The sequence below is a fragment of the Ischnura elegans genome, chromosome 2 (genome assembly GCF_921293095.1).
Source record: "Ischnura elegans chromosome 2, ioIscEleg1.1, whole genome shotgun sequence".
NCBI lineage: Eukaryota > Metazoa > Arthropoda > Insecta > Odonata > Coenagrionidae > Ischnura > Ischnura elegans.
The window spans coordinates 115,659,529-115,682,554 of record NC_060247.1 but is presented as its reverse complement, the minus strand read 5'-3'; the positions used below and the strand labels follow the sequence as shown (position 1 = coordinate 115,682,554).

Below are 23,026 nucleotides of genomic sequence, written 5' to 3'. Positions count from 1 at the left end.
GACAAAAATGATGAAGAGGGAAAAAAAGAGAACTATTGTGCAAGATTAAAAGTTGGCAAACAACATAAGAATACATACGAACAATGATACCAGGAATAGCGTTGATGTAAGATTGAAACATTTTCAATGCTAGAAGTTGATTTTTTTTATTCTCAGAATGAAGAGAAAGCAGAATAAAGCCCTGGAGATAACTAATGATCATCATGGTACCAATTTTATCAGGATTCTTATACTTCACACTGATATTCCAAGGATAACACCACTGACAAACTTTGCACTGAAGAAAAGGAACAAAAACATTCCATTGGTGAATCCAGTACTTCGGTAATCTTTGCAACGTAATGACAGAGAGGAGCTTTTTTTACTCCATAGCCTAGAAAGTCAGACTGAAGTAAAACATTTAAGCTTGGGCCTGACACATATGGTTGAAACATAATCATAAAAGAACTGAAGAAAGTATATTGATATCACATTTAAAGCTTTTAATCTCTAGTTTCATATTTTAAGTCTTCATTAAATTCAACACCATCAGGCATCTAAGATTCCAGTTTATCCTAAATACAATGCATGACACAATATGACACATTGATATATCACCAAAAAATGTCAAGTCTATGGCAGATGTGAAAATATTCATAAAACAGAAGTATGTTTGCATAGATATAAAAGTTCCTACCACTCAATTAAATATAAAAATACTACATAGCATTTTGTTCTTAGTACTGTCCTCCCTTTAGCTCAAACTCTTGGGAAGATTGGATTATAAAGAAACAAAAAATATGGAGGAAAATTACAGAGAATTATTCTGCAAGATGAAAAGTGGGGAAAGAATGTTCGAGGTACATGTGGCCAATGACCACATGAAAGAGTGGCAAGAATCTTCTCAAGGCCAATATTTGATTTTTTTAAAGTGTCACCAATGAGAGAGGAGAAGACTGATTAACACCTCATAAACTCAGTAAAAAAATAATGATCTTCATGATTTGTATACAGTGATATGATGTAGAATTCGAAGGTACAAATAATGTATTATTATTTTCAAAATAGAATCCCCATACTTAGGAGGGGAACTATAATCAAAGAAATATGGTATTTCTGTAATTACATTTCATTTATTTAAATTAATACACAAATTACTTGATCAAAGATGCATGAATATTGAAGAATTTAGTTGAAACAGAACTGCTGAAGCAAAATTTGTCAAGACTGGCAAGAAAAAGCTAAGTCTGGCATTTAAAACAATTTTTATAAATAGTTCTGCCATTTGAAGACAAAATTTTTGTACTGCATTCATTTTGTAAATAAATACAAACCAATGACAAGGGTTACAATTCTGGTCCAACCCTATGATGGATTAAATAGATTATGACATTATTACATTATAAAAAATCATGATGGCTCTAGATAAATTTATCAATCAAAATTCTTCAATAACAAATTCACATTGTTTTTCCATCAGTTAAATAAAACAGTCTTTCAAAAAAAGAAGTTCCACATTAATTTCAAATGTAAGACACGGTCTCAGGCGTTATTCTGTGGAATTGTTTCATTGTTGAATGAAATAAAATAACTTTGTTTTATTCCACACTTTATTTTAAATAGTACGACCCGGGTTTCAACATCTAGTGTTATCACCAGGTCACCTGATGATAACGCAAACCCCCCCTCCCAAGAGCTCAGAGAAATTTTTAAATTTAATCCATTTTACTTAATGGAATAGTATTACTTATATCAATGTCTTAGGATTAATCAAATATCCCTCAGAAAGCCGTAAAACTCGCCATTTTGAACCATTAATCTTAAAAATTTTCTTGAGGAGGGCCCCCGGAGCTCCCACTTTCCCTGGCGGGTATGCAATACCCCAACACCCCAAAGTATTAGTTGCCCTTAAAACTCCCCCTAGCCTTAATTTTTGGCTGCGCCCCTGCTAAAAAGTGCTGTAATATGGGACATGATGGAATAAATAGTTTGTCAAATGCAGTTAGGAAGGATAAGGTTGGCCGTAATGTTGTTTGTGACGAAAAAATTCACAACGAAGATGCGGAGTTTGTAGCAGCCATACAATGTGTGCCAAAAGTGCAATATTCATTTACATACTGATTGCTTTCATATATTTCATGAATAAAACAAAGTTAAGCACTATTTGGTGTAATTAATATGCTTGTGTTATAATTAAAAAAATCCTTTGCAAAAATAAAAGAGATCTGGAAAAAAAGAAATATCGACTCATTTGATCCGGGGAATTCCCAATGTTGTGTACGTATGCAATGCTTCTAATGGCAAACTAAAAATAATAAAATGAATGAAATCGATATTCCCCCATATTTGAGTCTGTTTTACTGCTAATTCATTAAAATATTTGAAATTTATATGGTATTACCATACTTCGAATTAAATGGGTTAAACTGACATAGAATCACTCCACAAAATATGGAAGAATTGGATGAATTATAAATGATGATAAATCTTTCAACCATCAAGCTCAAATAGCACTCAAAAGTTACCTCTTTTCAAGCTGATCAGTGAAAAAATTGAAGAAAAAAATCCTGCCACTGATATTCATTTCACTCAAAGTGTCTAAACTTTAACAATGTGATATAAAATAACAAATTTTACATTTACACTCAATATACAAGTAGCGTATTGTCGCTTCCAAAAGATTATAATAACTTCAGTTTGTCTGTCTAATGAATGGAGAGTTATCATCAAATAACATACAGTAGTTGGCATAGGGTCAGCATAAGCACATTGGGTCAAGATTTTCTAATTTTGAATTCTTTATAACCAGTAAGATAGAAAATTCAACATCAATACCCTATTCATAAAGTGAAAACTAACAATGAAACAACAAGCTATAATAACAGAGCACAATATCGTAGCTAATGTTTCCAGCCAGTTCCATCATTTAAGGATTTTGTCTCATGGCTTAGGTCTCCCATCGAAGATAAGCTGACATACAAATTCCTTTATTCTGGTTATGTTCATTACAGAAAAGCCACAAGGCCAAGGACAACCATATTGCACTAATAAAAAATACTAACAGGAACAGACAAAACACAAAAGATATAAACTATTACAAAATTTTGCATACCTGAAAGGCATATGTTAACCCCTTTATAGCTAACAATAAAATGTCTACTCAATTTTGATTCATAAGGGGCCAAATCCATCTGCTCAAATATTCAAACTATTTATTGGACTATAACATTTTAACCATCGCAACTGCAAAAACAAATTTCCTTTTTCAATAATTTCAATTTCAAATGGATACTTCAGAATTAATTGCAGACTTGATGTAAATTTAAGAATGCATTTGAACTTGATTAGCTCAAAACACTCGTGGAACACCACATTACCTAAAAGTGGCAAAGACTTAATCAAAACACCAAACTTAGAAGGTACTGCCACTAAAAGGGTTAACACCGGACAATCCGCAAATACAAATACATTAAGTTTTATCAGTAATGAACAGTTGAATCTTACATGAACCATTTAGAATTATTAACATATATTTATGGGCAAATTAATAATTCCAAGTCCTATTTCTATGCTCTATCAGCACAAATGATATATAAGTGGGTGAGAAGCCAAGGGGTACAAGTGATTTCTTTTCTCTAAACAAAGTTAGGTACAGAAATTAGGCAAAGGAAACAAAGGAGATCAATTAAATATTTATTTAGTGCATATGATTTTCCACTCGATATCAGGACAGAACATGGACTCACTTGTAACCCTTGGCAACCAAGTTTTTGTACATTTCTTCCAACAATTAACGGTACCTAACTCTGTTTATAAAAATCACCTGTACCCCTTCGCTTCCAAACCCCTCATATGTATTTCCTTGGATAGAAAAATAACATGCCTAAATATATAGAAGGTGAGTCTGCCACACACAGCTTCACACCCAAAAGTGTTACTTATAATGAGTGATGCACAAGGCATTGAAAAGGGTAAGCTTAAATACCACTTGGGAGGCATCAGCAGCAGCTCCTGGAGCACTGTAGTACTGGTAGCTTGAGTTGTAGCTCTGCATGTCAGCGGTGGGAGCTGCTGGAGTACCTGCAGCCGGAGCAGTGGTGCTTTGATAGTTATAGACCCCAGCACCACCACCAGCTGCACCTCCCCACTGGTTCCACGACTGCATCTTGAACCTTTGTTTGTGAATGTGAAATATGGAATAGTTTCAATGATCTTCATAAGGTGGTGAAACCAACAAATGACTCGAAATAGTTTGAAATTGCGACAACAACTTTAGGCTACAGTCATGGAAGAGGTGAATTGAAGCGAATCAGAGTATTGAAATTAAGATAAATGTTTATTTCAGAGAGTAGTCTAAATTTCAGCAGTGAATAAACAGTTGAATTTGAACTAAATAGGAACTATGGCGTTAAAGACATGTAATTTGCAGAGCCAAACAGATGCCAAAATAAATAAATTATGGGAATATAAAAGAAAGCTGGGTTGGAAATATTAATCATTATATTCTGTTAACCCATGAACAAGATATACTTTAAATAACTGAATAATACCTAAATTTTAAAATAAACCAAAATAACTGAATAAATTTAAAACCATGAAATAGATTAACAGCACGAATCAAAGTTAAAATGGATGTAGGACTTTACTAGAGCAAGATTACAAATGAGGCTGCAGTGAAACGAAAAAAAATATAAATATTTCAACCAACAGGCAATCAGCACGTTTCATAAACCCATTCTCAATAATATAGTACCAGCAGGTAGCAGAAAATGCAACAATAAATTTAAGGATCCTCCAATGTGAGCACTTTGGAGTAAAGGAAGTATTTTTTTACACTTATCAAATCCAGAGGACAGAGGTAGTAGCTGCTACAAGTTATAGTTTCCTGGCCTAATGGAAGTACAACGGAACTCAAATATGATACATACAATAGTATCTGTAATATTACAACATAGAAAAATAATCATCTCAGTGATGGAAGAAAAGCCAAAATAGAAGAATAATGGACAACCATTCACTATTCACCATTTACTACTCCCTTCATCTAACCCTTTGGTCTCTACCATTTCACATCTAGAAGTTTCCTTTCCTCGCCCAGTATGGCCAACACCTCCTTATTTTTTCTTTCTCTCCACTTCAAATCCATTTCCCTCCTTATTCACATATCAAACATACAGTCTTTACTTGTTCCTAAATCCTCAGATTCCATGTTTCAGCAGCATAAATGACTACAGAAAACACTAAAAAAAAAATGACTAAGTATATTCCTCGATAAAGAAAATTGCTTGGCTGTGAGGGTTAATACTTAAACTGAAAAACTTTCCATGAGTATCATTGGGGATTAATATTTGAACATTGCTTCCCTGACAAAAATGTTCACAACAACAATTTCATGATTTCTAATTCACAGGAAGGAAAGAAGAACAGTAGTGGAGAATTGCCTTTGAGTACACCACCAAATGAGATGCTCATCCACAGCCTACATTCCCATGGTTGACTGCCAGTGACCTCAATTGATTGAGTGCCATATTATGATTGGTTTACATAACACTAGTGCTTGGATATATAAACAGTTTCTGATGGGCAGCAGTCGATGGTTTCCAAGCAGATCCAACAGAAATTGAGATCAGCCGAGGAGACCATCAAAAAAAGTATGGCAGACAAAATCTTTAACTGCAACACAAGGCCAACTATCAGTCAAGAATGGAAACCAGTGATAAAGCAAATGAAGATGATTCAGACTAAAAGAATATAGAAACTAGCCAATCACAAACTCAGAGCCTGACTCACAGATGAGTGACTTAATAACCAGACAGAATCATGACCCAGCCTTCAATGCCCTGAGGATGATGTCAGTCAGCCATCAAAATGCTGGCTTAGGCCTAACACTACACCTGGTAGCCACCCCAAGAGCAATTCAACAATATAATTCACCAGGTTAACACCAAGTTCATAATATTACACTAGGTTTCGAGAGGGTTAGAGTTACGACAGAGGCAGTCAGGTATCACTGAGGACCCTCTACAGGAAAAAATAGGGACTTTTCATTTCAATAATGAATGCAATTTTGAGATCCTACAGTGGTCACACAGAAGTCACTGAGTAGCAACCAGCCAATGGCTCTAAGAAATTGTAGGCCAGCCAATCAAGCCAGACAGTCCCCAAGTTAGGATAGATAGGAAAGAAGGGACAAAAATACCACTGGACAGGTAATGGGGAACATGCATAATTTTTTAAAAGTACTTGAATTAGAAGCTCCCTGCCTCAAATGTACTCGCCGAAAATTTCGCAGATGAATAATGCTTTTTAGCTGAGTTATGAGTCTTTAAAAATAGACCTTCATCGGCTGCTTGAAAACACGACATCATCAGAGTGTGACGTCTTGGCACGGTATCCACTGATGATAGACTGAGGAAGTGGATAGAAAATCAATCTACGAGGGCTCAAATGCAAATTAGGCAAAAATGATGGCTATTTTGGCGTCAAAATGCAGACTGTGCATATTTTAAGTTGGCAAGGCTTTGTTGAAACAAATAAAGGGGATTGTTTGGGGAGATTTGGAAAGATTAAATGAAAATAAGTTGGTTGCAGCTTGTGATCTACGTTGGACACCCATATTATTTGGTTAGTGAAATAAGTGTATTGCAGCATTGATATTCAAAAGACAAACGTGTGAAAACCATATATATCGTGTTTACTACCCCGCCACTCAAGTACCTCTATTTTCTTGCCGGAGAGGATTTTTGCTTGTGCCCCAAAGGACAAAAATAAGAGAAGAAAGTGGTTGATGACCTATGGAATGGAGTTAAATACTTTATTTACATTGTCAACAGGTTGTTTCCCAACATAAGTACACTCTTGAATCAGGGTTACCGTAGGGTTTTATCAAATCGCAACTATTTTTCGGATGGCCACCAAATTTAGGATGTATCACTCATTTCACCTTGGTGCCCATAAAATTAGCTGAATGTCAATGCAAAATCTAAAATTTCGCCTCGTCTCTGCAGTGGGTTTCTTTTCAAAAACAGAAATTGAGTACAGAGTAAATAGTATTTTTAACTTATTTCTGTGTCCATCGAATACTTTTTTCTACCTTTTCACGATCATTAGGATCTCAACTCCGGTCGATTAGCGAAGACTATCTATGTTCCGCATGGTAGGTAACCAAGTAAATACACAAGATAGATTTTCAGCTAGCAATGGATATATTAAATCTCAATGGACAATAAATAAATATTCAAAAACGTTTGTAAAATAATTTTCATTGATCCCATAATTATTTACCTGCCTTATTTTACTCCCACATCGCGCTAGTGACGAAGCAATCACTGTTTTTCAGAAAATCAGCCACCATAAGGAAGTCGAGCAAAAGTAAACTGAGGTATTGTGCTTTCTTAAATCCTCTTAAGTCGATTTGTCCTTTTAGGAACTACTACAAAGCTCGACGAAGATTTTTACTTTGATATCTTGCATTGAAGACTCTACCACTCTTCTCTCTTAGCGAAGTGAATGGTGTACCGTGCGATGACGTTAGAAGGCGTTTCAGGTCACCTAACTTCAAGCAATATTTGAGCATTTTTAATTAGCATTTATTGACGTTTGTGGAGTACTAGGAGAGTTTTGGCTGATATATTTGGATTCGTGATAAAATTTTCTATTCAATGAGACAAACTAGCATGATGATCAAATTTCATGCATGTTCCCCATTACAGGGTACATTTCACAGTAACAAAGGCATTTCTATGGAATGAATTTAAATAATGACACTGAGTTAACCACATTTCAGGGAAAACAACCAAATAACAGGCAACAATTTAACTTTAGGTTGGCAAAGTCATCAATTCCCAAGGCATTCCTTTCAACTAATAAAGGGAGCAGAAACCTGTAGCCCACATTTGGCCTGAAAGTTTCAGCTACCCCACAAAACAATGAGCTTTTATTATTAATAATGAGTGGCTATATAGAGTGCAATTCTCACATTTAGTGCACGAATGGCATATGCATAAATTGTCAAATATCTCTAACAAATCAGGCAGTTGCATCCAACTCTATCAATACTAGCTTGCACACTAGGCCCGGAGAAATGATGATGTTGCCAACCCCTGAGTGAATATACCAGACCATTTTAGATGACATTCACTTAACAAATACATTCACGGCAATTACAACCCGTACTGATACTTTTAACACAAATAGGAAAATCCAAAATGCAACAAATATTTTATCTGGAAAGCTGATTCGGTTGACAATAGGAGAATTTTGCTTTACAACCAATCACTCTGAAACAACATAAAAAATGGGTAAAACTAACATGGTCTAAGAGAAGAGACTGTGAAATGCAAATTCTTAATTTAAATTTGCTAGTGATGCAGCCACCTTTTCTTTTATTTTCCTCAGTTCTTAAAGTTCCAATCCTAATTACACTCTTCACATAAAACTATGCGCAAGTCCAATAATATCATTCTATTAAAAAATTTCCACTTCACATTTGAAAAAATAATAGACATTACCATCACATACATATGTAAGAACAATTAAATTATTAATATCATGGAAGTTGAAACACCACAATTTGTAATTGTTTTCTTCACCACTCATAATAATTGCAAAAATCTAAACCTAAATGGAATATGGAGCATTTGTGTTGTTGACACACAACTACCATGCAAGGTTTCATGCAAATAAACATGAATCCCAAGAAACTTTTCGAAATTGCAAAATCTCAATCCCAAGGAATTAGAAACATTCATTTTTATGGGCAAGGGGAAAAAGTTAGGAAAAAAATTATTACTACCGATTTATTTACAACATCAGTTTGCTTAATTTTGTGTATTTTCTCACTGAAATTAGATTGGATCGAAAGACTGGATGATGAAAAATTACATGTACAGAACAATTGATGGCAGACAAAGGACAAATGTGGCGGAATGGGATTGTACTCATACAATTCTAATACCTTCAGTGACACCCCAACTATGTCGACCCTTTTTGTTACATGGTCATATGAGGCACAATTTTTGGGAATTCTACAGTTCTACATGAAGCACAGGTAGTTGATTGCTCTCATAAGGAAAGGCACTCCCGATTACTGACAGTAGTCAACAAGGGATATGAGGAACACGATAAGAAGAACAGAAACAAACAAAAGAATTGATTTTCCAGCATCTAAACCAGAAAACTTCAGGTGATCCATGGCCAGATGAAATTTATGATCATATTTTTGCTTCTCAACATGAAAAATGCAGTTCCCTTCACTTGAAAATATTCTTTGGTAGCAAAGATCTTAATGCATCTCCCAGTCAACAGGGTGCAGTCTAGCACAGGGCCTTAGTTAGGCAATGGGCGTGCGAGTATTTATGGCACTAATTGTAAGACAGGCGTGGGACTTGGCTGCAATGTCACCATGTTGTCAACTCTGGTCTTACAAAATTTTCGTCTCTGAGGCATCATGTTTTCATGAATAGGAATGAACCCTTAAGAGTACCTATATATTTTTTGTGCCCAAACATTGGTTTTGAAATTTCATTTACATATCAAGAGACTATGAATGCTTTTTATATGTTTTAAAAGTACATATGTGGGAATTAAGGCGACGTGGATTATACAAGGCGAAAAATTTATTTTACGCCAATTTATGCCTTTGAATCCATGGTGCAAGCATATATTGAAGAATAATTTCATAGATAACATGCAATAATGTTCAAAATGGCAAGTAAGTAATTTAACATTAGGAAGTGCCAATTTTTCAGCCCCGATGACTTCATATTATCAATAGTTTACCGTACACACAAGCACTTCCCAAATGTAGATGGCTCCAAAATAATTTTACAGCCAATTCAGTTTATATTTCATTCTGCCCATTAGGAGGCTATCAAGTTCAGAAATCCTATACTATGTTAAGTTGTAAGATTTAAAATATACTTCTAGGAACATTGATGAACCCCATTGCTTGAAACGAATAGGGTTGTTCAAGCCTATCAGAACGGTCTAAAAAAACGAATGTATATCACTTCTGATGTAATTTGATTTTGATTGGGATGAATGACAGATGCGTTGAAAAAGTAATGATGGAATTATTAGCAATCAAAATTCGAACAATTTTAAACGCCGCCAAAAACGGTCGGCCATCTTGAAATAGAGGTGATGACGAAACAAGCCTGTACGGCTGGCCTGTACCCTCGATGCCAAGCTGAGCACTCTGCATGCCGACTGGACATTTGCCAAGGTTATTCCTTATTTTGAAATGGCCTATGTTGTGCATGAAACTTCGGGATGGATCAAGGCGACATGAAATCCATTCTTCAAGTTAGGCAGGCAACGTATGTAGCGTTGACAGGAATTGAAAGTTTTGTATAGCTGCATTTGCTTGGAAACTTCGTGTAGTGAACTTTCATTGTGCCTCTAGTGCAAGTGAACACAATTTGTGCCCGTAATGTACCCCTAAGTGAATGATTGCATATAGACGATGAAGTAAAGAGTGAAGTGAGTTGTGAATGTAACACCTTTGACGAAATTATTTATTTCTTCCATGCTAGTTCAATCAACCCTATACATTTCGATCTAAGGTATCTAACTATTGCCAAGGGGATATGTTTCATATTTGAGCTAGTTGTACTTTAGGGATACATCGAACGCATATTAATTTTCAATCGTTTGTTCGCTTCTAAGTTCCGTTTGATTTTATTACCTATTCATTTTGAGCATTCAACAGTGTTTACATTTCACGAATTTCGTTGCGCTGTTGTTTGTTTTGGTCATATTTTGGTTACGGTAAGTGCACGGGTAAGAGTAATAGTGAAATTCGAAGTTTTTTGATGTTACAATAACCGGTTTAGCAATTTGTTTCAGCCTATTCATTTCATTGTCCTCGAAATGTCAATGTGAAATAACGTAAACTGATTCTAAGTCGTTAGTGATGAGTGGGAAGTGAGGTGTGGAGAATCCTTTCGAACTTCAAGGAGTGAAAATTCTTTTAGTGTGTGCAGAGTGATTGGAAAACCGATTATCATGTTTTATTAGTGTTTTATATTTATTGTGAGTCAAGTTTTTCATTGAATCAGTTGATTCGGAATATACTGATTATAAGTATCAAAAAGACAGCTCGTGAAATGTGTACGTTGTAGTGCTATTTATGATATGATGAGCAATAAATATGTACAAGTAAGGGTAATTTTGCTTATTATTACTCTTATTAAAGGATAAAATTGGATTTTCTTTAAACACTGATCTGGCGGCAGACGCAGGAGATCTTTAAAAAAAAGTGGAATAACCCTGCTGAGCCACTTAAATAACACTGCAGTAGGGCATCTACAGGCTTGTGACGTCACACATAAATTCAAGATGGAAGTAGGGCTTTTTGGCGTAACGTAAAATTTGTCACTGTTTAAAGCCTTCTCTAAACATGTACAATGAAGAAAATAGCATAATATTATTGTCACTGCTCCTTCTGAAGCACCATCTTTCGATTTCTTAAATAAAAAAAATATGGTGAACAACCCTATTCAACTTAGCATTTTACACTCGATTTAAATCTTTCTCTCAAATATTTCAGTTACGACTGTCAGTTGACGTCTCATTTGAATCTTCTTGTTTCCAACGCTCTGAAGATCAACTAGAATTGAGTAAAGCATTTTGCTGTGCCACAATAGGCTTGACTGAAAAGATGACCAGCTGATGAGCAGATGGTTTCAGAATCCATTCCATCCAAAGGAAATTTTTGGGTAAAGATCGATAGGAGCAGAGGTAGTGTGTGAGTAATGAAGCAGGTGGCACAGGTTCAAATCTTGCAGCTGCCTAGTTTTCCCCACCAAACACCCTATAGGGTAATATTTAAATGGAATGTTTGCATTTGCGAATTTGGGTATCAATCCATAGAAAAGGGTTTCCTACACACCACATGTCATAGGTTGAATCATCTGTCTTTTAAAACAATATGTCCAAATTTACAATTTTTCCACCTTTGCAAAGGTCAATTGTAAAAAAAATTCTTAAAATACTACATTAGTATGAGAAGATAAAGCCCATTGGCTGCTTCTGACTGCATATTCACACATGATCAAAGTATCACATTTGAAAGTCAACCAAATACAGGGCTATTTATAATGCTTTGAAGTGCTGTGATCACTAAGTTTGTCATGAAGGTATTTGCTTCCACAGGAGAAATAGGCCAATGCAGATTTGCTTCAAATATTCAAATAAGCTGGCCTGCATACTTGGCAAATAATTTACACAAAAAATTTGTATTCTAAAATAAAATTCTGACTTCCAGTTATAGTTACAGATGGGATTTATGGAATTCAAAAGGAGGCATTCATACATTTAAGGGTTCACACCAATTTCAGACTCCTCTTATTCAGAAAATGACAAGTTATGTGATGGGCCCCATTGTATAAATGAATGCAAAATTAATCTTGAGAGAATGGAATAAAGAGTAAGGCATATCTAAAAACATAAATAAAGCAAGGGACAGAAAGTGTGGGAAAAAAACGAGCTAAAAATCAGTGATAATGCAATATACAGAATCCAATAAAGGCCTGGTTACGCGATACATTAACACATTCGGGTTAATGTCTAAATGTATGAATGCGATAATGAATGCCAAAATGCACAGTGTGAACACCCAACTTGTGCAAATACAAGCACAGAAAATAGACCCTATTATAATTTGGTTCATGCATTCGTGCATGTTCCATTCCGGTCCACCAATCATTAATGCAAACGTACATTAACTTTTACGTGTTAATGCACCGTGTAACCAGGCCTTAAGACTGTGTAACAAGGAGTACTTCTTGGTTAACAATATGCAATAAGTGACATTCTGGAGACGAAACAACTCACAGCTTATTTCTAACCAATGTTGGTAATAGCAATTTTTTTAATGAGAAAATAATATTAAATAGTTTTGGAAGACAGCAGCAGCCACTGTAAGCTTGGCAACTAGCAAAAGCAAAATACCAATTACTCTGAATCGCTGCCTCTTGAGCTCCACAAAGCGCATTCTTCTCCACACATTTTTTTATAGAAGCATACAATACCCTAGCCATTGTATGCCCAGAAAAATATAGCATTGCCAATGCCAATGATTGACCAAATGACATCATCAGAAAACGTTACAGTCACTGAATCTAATTACTGAAACACTGGATACGCGATAAATTTAAAGTTATTAACATGAAACGTTAACAACTCCTACAACAGGAAGAGCATATAAAACATTTGCAACTTTATTTTCTCTATGGCTGGCTTCAAATGGTAAAAGGTAGATGATTTATCGCCCATCGCAAGCCTCTTGACTATAATTCATACCACAGCACAGGAGCCCAAGATAAAAAATTTGGTAGCTCAGAAACTCTCAAGACAATGATGAGCTTTCTCTCAAATACAATATTTCTTTCAATATACTATTGCTGAGTGACCAACTCTTAGACAAGAAGGGTGAGGAAAGTAACCTCAGCACGGCAGACCAGGCACTTTAACATCGATAACTTCCAATTTCTGTCGAAATGAATCAGCCAAGGCAATATAGAACTTGCCAACGAGACCCACCAAGGGAAAATGACAACAAAGCGACAAGAATTTAAATCGAAATAAAAATTGAAACATCATGCCTGCAATTAGCTTCCGCCATTCCAATAAACAATAAATTAACACCCTGTGTCAATAACCAGAGAGACGCTAAACTGCGAATTATTTCCATGATTAAAGAAGTATCCTGGCGTCATGGCCCAGAGTCGTGACATAGCCGGTAAAATTGAATTACATCGATAAAACCTTGAAGAAAGCGAATATGATAAATGAAACCAGAAAAGGTATGTACAGATATTACATCTTTCCCCAGTTTATGAGATTTGAGCGTAAAATCATAAGAATTATACTCCATTAAAACAATTCCTTACTTGATAAGAGAGAGGAAAACAAACTACGAAGGATGAAGTTAAATTTACCACTAAGGCCTGATTAATAAGATAACCTAGTACTTATCAAACGATCAAGATAGCGACTACGGCTACTTCAATAACAGAAATTCTCCCAACTCACTCTCTTTTACACAAACTTACCTTAATGAACTCTCAAATAAGAAGATCAACGACGGCCATCACTGGCAATACGCCTCCTACCCCAGCGGGGAATATTTCTCGCTTCCTTGGTGTAATGCGCTCGAAAGTTGAATTTTCCTCACTAACCCTGAGAATTTGAACACCTGCAATAATCTGATGACGATAAAATTACCAATATAATCTTTCATACAACTCTTTCGCCGAACATTATCTTTCTTTTGCTCATAAACGACGCACTACAATTCTTACACGATGGCGTTACTATCGAAAAAGACAAACATAAGCCGAATTTTCGTGGTTCCGTTTCCGGTCATAATTGTTTGTTTATATTTTTATAATATAAACCCGGTTAATTCTGTGATACCATTTTACTGAATTATTCTTGTTTTCATGGCTGTGGTTAGGGCTTTGATTCAAGATTTAGTGCAATGTACTTCCTGCTGAGTGTATTAGGTTACCCTGAAACTTCTTTTAGATTGGTGTCCGATATTTCTTCCAAATCTAAAATTTTTCTTCTGATGTCGTTGGCATAATTTTGTAAAGCTTCATTCTAGACAGTTTTTTGTACAGGCGATATGATTTCTTTATGTATAAAGAGGTGTTTACTCCGGCAACTGCCCATTTCTTCGCCTAAATGTAAATATTTCGGTACGTACTATTTTAGCTGTAAATCTACGAGGATAGCGTTACAAGATGTAATGAGTTTCATTCTTAGGTAATAGGATTTTGCCTGCCATGTTTGGAGCCTCTTTAGGTTTTTCCGTTAAAGCAGCCACTGAATCACTGGAAGAGGTACATGTAATCCAATGAGGTTACTCTTTGAAGGTACAATATTTCAGGGTCGTTTCATAAGGTTTTCTTTTCGTGTAATTTTAGCCCAAATTGGTGCAGTCCATGTCGGATAAAGCATTGATTCAGAACGCCTCCTCAGTCACTGCTGCATCAGTGAATCAACTCCTGGTTCTTAGTGGAGCTATATTAGTGAAGCATCATGAAAATTATAGGTATTGGTAAATTAAAGTTGATTTTCCCTATGAAGTTCATGATTTTCATGATTGAGTTGATCGTTGGTTACAGATGCTCTATGTGGGTATCCATCAGTACAAGTAAACAGTAGCGGATCCAGGGTAGGGAAAAGGGAGTGGCTAAGTAAGGAGTAAACCCCCAGCAGTAGATGGGGGTCCGAACAAAAATTACCATTCTATCTAGTGTGAAGTGGATATTCAAGGGGAGGGCTATAACCCCCTTTAACCCCCCCCCCCAAAGATCCGCCACTGCAAGTACGTAGTTATGTTTTCAAACTGAATGGATGCCCAAATTGTGATCATTTTTGCATGTAAGTGACATAAAATTGTAACTTGAGGACATACTTTACTGAATAATTCCTCCCTTTGCACAGATTACCACTGTCTAATGTCGATCGATAGTTTTCTCTTTAGCTTAGACAACTCTGTCAAAAGCTTAGACAGGCGGCTTTTTAATTCTCTTGAATTATCTTTAAATATGAAATAAAAATTCACGCCGGAGAGCCACCTCAAGGATAACAGTATTTTCTGGAATTACGTGGGGGTGGCATTCCCATTATCCCCCTGCCTCCTTTCCTATTCCACCCCTGTTTCTGGTCACAACTAATCTCTAAAAAGATAGCAAAACTGTTATCAGGGTTATAGTTATGAGAATTTAAGCAAAGAAAATACGAAAACAGTGAAATACAAAAGTAGAAATGGATTTGCCTTAAAATCAATATAAATCGACTAATGAATTTTATTAAATCACCTCACTTTAAACAAATTTGGCACAATGTAATGGCTATAAATATGATGTAAACACCATCAGAACAACATTATGTAGTCAATGATGGGAACAGAGATGGAGAAGGACCGGAGAAAAGGCTGTTTTTACTCTGTTCCAATAAGTTAATTCAAATTATGTTCATGTATAAAAATTAATATTTCCTCATGCACCAGGAAGTTTATGAGCTGGTTCCTATGCTATTTGATTCAAGAGTATTACTTGGAAAGGTCTTTACAACCATTGACATAATTGCTGTAGCAAAGCTGATGGGACACTAGAAAAATTCTTTGCGAGAATCGGGTTGAGGACAAAGAGAGAATGAAATGTATGGAATAATTTTATAGTGTGCACTATTTGTCTCATTAAAGATTCTTATTTAATTGAAGAAAAATTGTTGTAATTTGATATTTCTTCCTATTTGTAGATGAACCATTAAATAATGTAACAATGATGCATTCTAATTATCAATAAATTCATTCTTAATAATGAAACATTATTGTACTTTTCCACACGATTTAATTAATACGACCGGTTTAGTCGCAGAGGCGACGTCATCAGGTACAGAAACCATTATAATAACAGTTATATTAACAAGAACAAAATAACTTATTATAATGGTTTCTGTACCTGATGATGTCGCCTCTGTGACGAAACCGGTCGTATTAATTAAATCGTGTGGAAAAGTACAATAACATTTTATTATTAAGAATGGATTTTCACAAAGTAAAGCCAGAAACAATCAATTTTAATAAATGCATGGGTACATTTGAAGCTAGCAATCCTTTTTTTTCATCTTTCAAAGGGAAGAAGCAATCTGTAGTGATAAATGATGGCTGTAGTTAAATGCAAAAGTTCCGAATTCCTCCTTATCTCTTCTGTTAAGTTAACATTTTTTTAAATCACCCCATAACTCCTATTTGCAGAATGCGCTGACAAAAATGATGCCCTATTCTTCATTCCTGCGTCAGTGATGAATCTTCATCTTACATCCATCAGATATCTTTTTCTGGAAATTTATGATGCCTTCATGGCTGCAAGTTCACTTGCAAGTAATTTGGCTAAATGATTTAATTTGAGCCCTCTATCTTAGTATTTGCTTCAGGTCTTTAGAAACTAACATCTGACAACTACTGCAATCCCAATCCTCTGCATGGAGACTGCTGGACCAATTCCATTCTTATGGCAGCTACTTTATGTGTCTGATGGTGCTATATTGTGTGGTGCCGGGAAAAAATCTTAGAGACCACGGTTCTAGAATGTTCTCAAGGCTTTTATAAAGGCCAAACTAGAAACGCCTGAGATACATAGCCATCTGCTCACATCATGCATACATAGAATGAAGAAACAGTACACACAGGGTTTTACCATTCCTGTGCCTTTTTCCATGTACTGTTATATAGCCTTTGTTGACTGAGTGTACTCTGCAGGTAGTTAGGCTAATGTTTGGTGCAACAGTATGATTAAATGCAGATGCAATGTTTCATAAATATGATTGCTTAAAGCCGATACGATCAAGGACACAGGGTTGTTCAAGGAGATATGTTGGAAGATACAGTTTGAATTTGAAATACCGTATTTCTCTGAATATAGTCCCCCTCTGAATATAGTCCCCACCCCCCTAATTTTGAGGCTTCAGTTTTGGGGAAAGTTAAAAAAAATGCGTTTGAATATAGTCCTCCCCTTTACTTTTACCACAGGCATTTTGGGAAAAAAAGGGGGGACTGTATTCAGACATATACAGCATTTCAAGCACCAAACTCACTTCTATGAAATGACGATTGCCACACTCAGTGCACAGAATTGAAGTCAGACCGATGCTACTTATATATTTTGAATGTGAAAACTACCAGCTTTTGAATAAGAGGAAAGTGCTTTACAGTCTGATATTGCCTCAGTATTCTAAAATCCAAAATTACTGTTAAATCCAGGGGTGCAGCTAGGAATTAAGGTGGGGGGGGGGGGGTGGTTAGGTGCAACTAATACCGGGGTGTGTAGGGGTTTAGAATACCCACCAGGATTAGCAGTAGGTGGGAGATTAATAAATAGTGGAATTTTAATATAAAAGGTTCAAAATGGTGAGTTTTATGGCTTTCTGAGGGATATTTTATTAATCCTTACACTATTCTATCAGTAATATCAATCCAATTAAGTAAAATGGATTAAACTTAAAAATTTCTTTGTGCTCTGGGAGGGGGGTTTATAGCCCAAAACCTCCCCCCCCCCTCCCCCTAGCTGCGCCACTGGTTCAATCTGAGTCATATGAGCTGATAAATGAAATTTTAAGGTTGCATGACTTCCCAAGTGTTTCAATGGAGTGCAATGCTTGAGATCCTTCCCAAGATAAGCAACTTTTTGGCTTCACTCTTTGTGAAGTTGCCATTATATGTAGCTGAATGACTTCAACCAACAAATTGTTTTATAGTCATCCAATAATGAAAATGACTGGTGGGCATACTGAATTTCTATTTTCTTAAAAGAGGTTATCTTAATTTCACAGGAAGGCAATAGAAAATATTTTACTACTCATGGACCGCATAACCCTTTTCAAGGATTCAGAGGTTATTCAAGAGGAGCTATGGACTGAAATGGTCTCTGCAAGGGCAAAACTTGAAGGCAGCAAGAAGGATCTCTTTGTGAGTGAAAAATTCTAATTATACATACATATTATTAATAGCCTACTAAACTGTTAGGTTTTTAATTTAATATTAAATGCACAGGAAATGCAGGGGTTCGTGGAGTACATCGAAAAGCTGGTTACCGCGACTGTGGAAGTATCCTACCTAGCTGACTCTGAGCTTAGCAGCACTACACTCTGCGAGGCATTAAATTCTGTGCTAGAAAAGGTAATTCCTCAATGGAAAATAGATATGTAATTTAATTCTTAGAATAAAGAGCTAGATATTTTTCCATGTAGAGGGTATGTCCTGGGGCGGTCTGGGGTGAATGGGGGCCCTTGGCTGGGCTTGTGATTGGGCCCTCATCCGAAAAATTTTTGGTAATTCCATGTCCGGAAATGGATTTTTACACTATTCTGGCTCTTAAAAACGAAATAAAAGTTAATGAAAATAGTAATTTTGTCAGAAAAAATACTGTAAAAAGTGAGGATTTCACAGCTTAAAAATTTAACAATAAATATCTAAAATGAAACTCTAAAATAAGCTTTACGAATAACCCTTTCAAAAAAGAATCAGGTTCTCTTTATTCTTCTGACTCTTTTATTTTATTTATTTTTATATGACCTTTTTTCACTGGATGTGTTGTAAATGAAGCAAATGAAAGAGATCTTAGAATTTTATAATAGCAAAAAAAACTTTGATTCAAATATTCAGAGTCTTTCTTGATTACACCTTTCATGCACACTTCAGGATGGACACGAGCGTTTGTGGGGGCCCCATAAGCGCAGGGCCCTCGGCGATCGCCGACCAGCCAACCTGGCCAGACTGCCCCTGGGTATCTCTCCTATTATAGTTGGTGTATGCAGTTGAGTTAGCACTAAAGCTGCAGTGGAACGTAATCGTACTTATGAATGCGTAACTGGGGGTAAAACACGCATGTTCGACTCTCTTCTCATACAGCCTCTTCCTATCTCTATTGCCCCTACTCTCTCTATCTATAAAAGGTGCAATTGGCAAACCTTCCTTCTTATGCTAACTGGACCAGGGGCTGTCTATGCTATGCTAATTGGTGTCCTAGGAATTAAGGCTGGGGGTGGTTTAGGTGCAACTAATACAGGGTGTGTGAGGGTATGGAATACCCACCAGGATAAGCGGTATGTGCGAGATTAATAAATTGCGGAATCTTTAGATAAACGGTTCAAAATGGCGAGTTTTACGGCTTTCTGTGGTATACTTTATTAATCCTTACACTATTCTATTAGTGATACCAATCCAATTAAGTAAAATGGATTAAATTTAAAAAATTCTCCTGAGCTCTGGGGGGGGGGGGGGGGGTTTAATCCCCCAAACCCCCCCCCTCGCTGCGCCACTGAACTGGACCACTCTCTCGCTCTATAGGAGCTGCATTCCATTCACTTGAGGTACTAGCCGGTCCTTCCATTATTCTCTCAATACACTCAGGAGACAAGATGTTGAGAAATCACTTGCATAGAAGAGCTTCAACCAATTTGGATTAATATTAGTGTCATTGGTGCATGGTGTCAAATTAAACTAATAATTACCAAGAGCTTCCTTGGTCATGACTCATGAGCTATAAAACTTTCTTCCAGTTGTTTTTTATATTTATCCTTTTAGTCTTCAGAAGTGGGCAAATAAAAACAGATTTCCTTGGTGTCTGATATTGAATGAAAGAGAGCATTGTGAAACAGTGTGTAATTTACGTATTTGTTTTATAGAAATACACATATTTAAAAATTTTATTCAGTAATTTTAATTTTCAATAATCCATCATTTAATTGCTAGGCATAAAGAAAACCTTGGTAGGGAAGGGTTTATTAAAGGGACTTTTTTATGTCTGCTCTGCCACCAATTGAGTAGCTGACTTCCTCCGAATATTTCTGCATACATTGGAAGACGTGGCACCCATAGCTGAAGGATTAAGGGCACACAGTCTGCTGTACAAAAATCTTAGGTCACAATTTGCACTACATATTTACGTTGATTATTATTTATGAGCATAGATATTCAAAATGAGTGCCAAATATGCAGTTTGTTTGTTGCCCATGAACTCTTATATGTATGTACTAAATATTTCAACTGATGTATTGTGCATAGAAATTAACCTGATTACAAAAATCAACCTCTATTGAATCCCCATTTCTTGCATTTTTGGTAGTTATATCAATGCATGGGCTTTAAAAATCCAATATCAAAAATTCATCTAAATATATAAAAGAGGATGTCTGTCTGCTATGCATTTCCATACGGTTGCATGGATTGCAACCAAAATGTGTTCATAGGTGCATCTTATGGTCTTAAGGCCCATAGTGCTACTATTGGTTGTGTCCAATGCATCCTTTGCGTTATTTTCCCATTACCATTTGTTACATTACATCATACAATTTCTGTGGTTGGACATCCTGCCGGATAGGAACATCTTTGAATGCAGTCAAGGTGAAAACATAACTCACAGGATTTTACACTTCACAAAAATTCTAATCAAATCGAATCACTTAACTTTTAATCCTCTTGGTGCATTCCTTTTTGCTGGGGTATGCATTCACGCGATATTTTTGGTCTGCACATGCACAGACCCCCATAATGATCAATGTTGTGGAGTGGGGTATAAGGTGATCCCATGGGCAGTGTATGGAAATTGTTTTTTTCCCAATACATATTTGCTCTAATATATGTATACCATCACCATACCTGCTTTGTTCCTTCACCTAAAAATCCTGCCATGTGACCATGAATTCCAAGTTCTAAGTTTCCCACATGTCTGGGTACTATCCTTCGCTAGTAACGCTGGGAGGCGTGCTGGTTACCAATAGAGAGGTGGAATATCTTCAGCTGCAGCAGCTTTGCACAAAATGAGTTACTGGTTATGGTAGACAATTTTTTTAATAAGTCTAATTATATTTTTTTAAGTTTAAATATTCATTAAGGAATTCTATGGCAGTAAATGAACCATTTTGCATTGACCTTTACTACTTATTCTTAATAGAGATGAAATATGGGAAATGTTGAGAATAATCTAGTGCTTTCCTTGCAAACATACTGAATAAAGTGCTCTGAGGTTTCCATCTGGGTGAGAGAGTCCATTATGTCCTATGTTTTGAGGTACATACATCACATTCCTCGTATTTATGGAACGACACTGGTACCTTGTTGTTGCCTTGTATTTATATCACTTTCTTTGCCGAGGTTTCTTCTCATTGGTGTGAATGTTCTGTGAGTCTACTTTTCTTCTTTTTGAAGCCATTCAGTGCTGGTTGTCAAAGTTGCTCATTGCAAATCAGGTGTATCGGTTGAAATTCCACTTCTCCAATCAGATATGAATTGCCTCTAGAATTCCCCAGCATAACCTTTGCAATGGAAGAGGAAGATAACCGCTGGCTTCCATTCCTTGACATCTTAGTGCATAAATAACTGGATGGCAGACTTGCCACTGAGTTTATTGTAAGTCAACGCAGATCTTTACTTGCATGGTGTTAGCCACCACCACCTTGCCCAAAGATGGGCCATGATGTCCCTTCTCTTTCACTGAGCAATAACTATTTCAGATGAAGATAGCATGAACCTGGAATATGTAAAGAAGGCCATTTAGAGGACCATTCAACCACCTGACCCAAAGTCCAAGGAAGTTAAGGAGAAACCACTGGACATAGCATACCTTCCTTATGTATCCACCATTTTTGGGAAAATATCTTGGATACTAAAAGAGATCAACGCAATCCATTACCCAAAATTACTCCCATAATCCGTAGCCAACTTGTATGAGTGAGAACCCTATTGAGCTCAAAACATTGGTAGTCTATTGTCAACTATTTCAATCAAGACTCCCGATTTGTACTGAGCAACTCTTGGTGACCAGTACTGAATGGCTTCAAAAAGATGGAAAGGTGACTTGCAGAAATGCCAGCAAAAGAGAAGTCACCTGGGCAAAGAAAGGGTTATAAACACAAGTCAACCCCACAGCACCACCAGCATCATTCCCCGAGGACAAGGAAAGTGATGCACCTCAAAATGTCGAACATAATGGACTCTCTCACCTGGTTGGCAACCTCAGGGCACTTTACTCAATGGTAAATTTTTTTAGGATAAACCTCCATTTTCTCAAAGAATGATAGCCCTCCTCTCCCAATAGCAGACACACTGAATCCAACGTTGTACGTGCATTGGCTGTGTATTACTACCTCCCTAGTTCAGAAAAATTTCCTCAATTTTTTAGATTAGTTCAAAGGCCTACATATTTCTTTACATTTATGACATGAATGTAATGCACAATATGTTTACCAGATTCAGTTCCAGCAAACCAAAACAAAGGACCTGGAAGCAGAGTATCAAGCGCAACAGCAAGATTTCATAGTGACCATTGGAAAGAAGGAGACTCCACCAAAGAGTGAGGAGAATGGTGATTGAATGACTAACACGTTTTATTAGTCATTTTATGCAGTGCAAGATGGTCAAAAGTGGAAGGAACATTTCTGTCAATGGTACTTCAGCATTCAAGAGGTATGGGATGATGTGATGAATTCAAAATGTAATGAGTGAATGAGTAAATTATATTTCAAAGTTGTA

The 23,026-nt window shown here is 36.3% G+C and overlaps 2 protein-coding genes across 6 annotated transcripts in view; one reads left to right on the top strand and one right to left on the bottom strand.

Moving 5' to 3' along the window:
- The window catches only part of LOC124154455 (YLP motif-containing protein 1-like), a 68,453-nt gene extending 54,181 nt beyond the window's left edge, over window positions 1–14,272 (bottom strand). For all 4 annotated transcript variants that reach the window (XM_046528197.1, XM_046528199.1, XM_046528198.1 and 1 more), the window contains exons 1-2: window positions 14,037–14,272; window positions 3,965–4,151 (exon numbers count right to left, since the gene is read on the bottom strand). In XM_046528197.1, the coding sequence (XP_046384153.1) occupies window positions 3,965–4,144 (180 nt within the window). In that variant the 5' untranslated portion in view covers window positions 4,145–4,151; window positions 14,037–14,272. The remainder of the gene's footprint in view (window positions 1–3,964; window positions 4,152–14,036) is intronic.
- Window positions 14,273–14,368: 96 nt separating this feature from the next.
- LOC124154457 lies at window positions 14,369–23,026 on the top strand. Of its 2 annotated transcripts, none has more exons than XM_046528205.1 (6): window positions 14,369–14,672; window positions 14,752–14,828; window positions 14,913–15,040; window positions 18,328–18,463; window positions 18,548–18,673; window positions 22,745–23,026. In XM_046528205.1, the coding sequence occupies exons 1-6, from the start codon at window positions 14,612–14,614 to the stop codon at window positions 22,865–22,867; spliced, it is 651 nt and encodes a 216-aa protein (XP_046384161.1). In that variant the 5' UTR covers window positions 14,369–14,611; the 3' UTR covers window positions 22,868–23,026. The 2 variants fall into 2 exon arrangements, with proteins under 2 accessions (XP_046384161.1, XP_046384160.1); XM_046528204.1 differs by having other exon boundaries at window positions 14,369–14,684.

Excerpts from the sequence above, each read along its gene's own strand:
- LOC124154457 (XM_046528204.1), top strand. The coding sequence starts at position 14,612 with ATGATTTCTTTATGTATAAAGAGGTGTTTACTCCGGCAACTGCCCATT. Across the intron at positions 14,829-14,912 it reads CCACTGAATCACTGGAAGAG|CCCAAATTGGTGCAGTCCAT; the intron begins GTACATGTAATC and ends GTGTAATTTTAG. Across the intron at positions 15,041-18,327 it reads AAGCATCATGAAAATTATAG|GAAGGCAATAGAAAATATTT; the intron begins GTATTGGTAAAT and ends TTAATTTCACAG.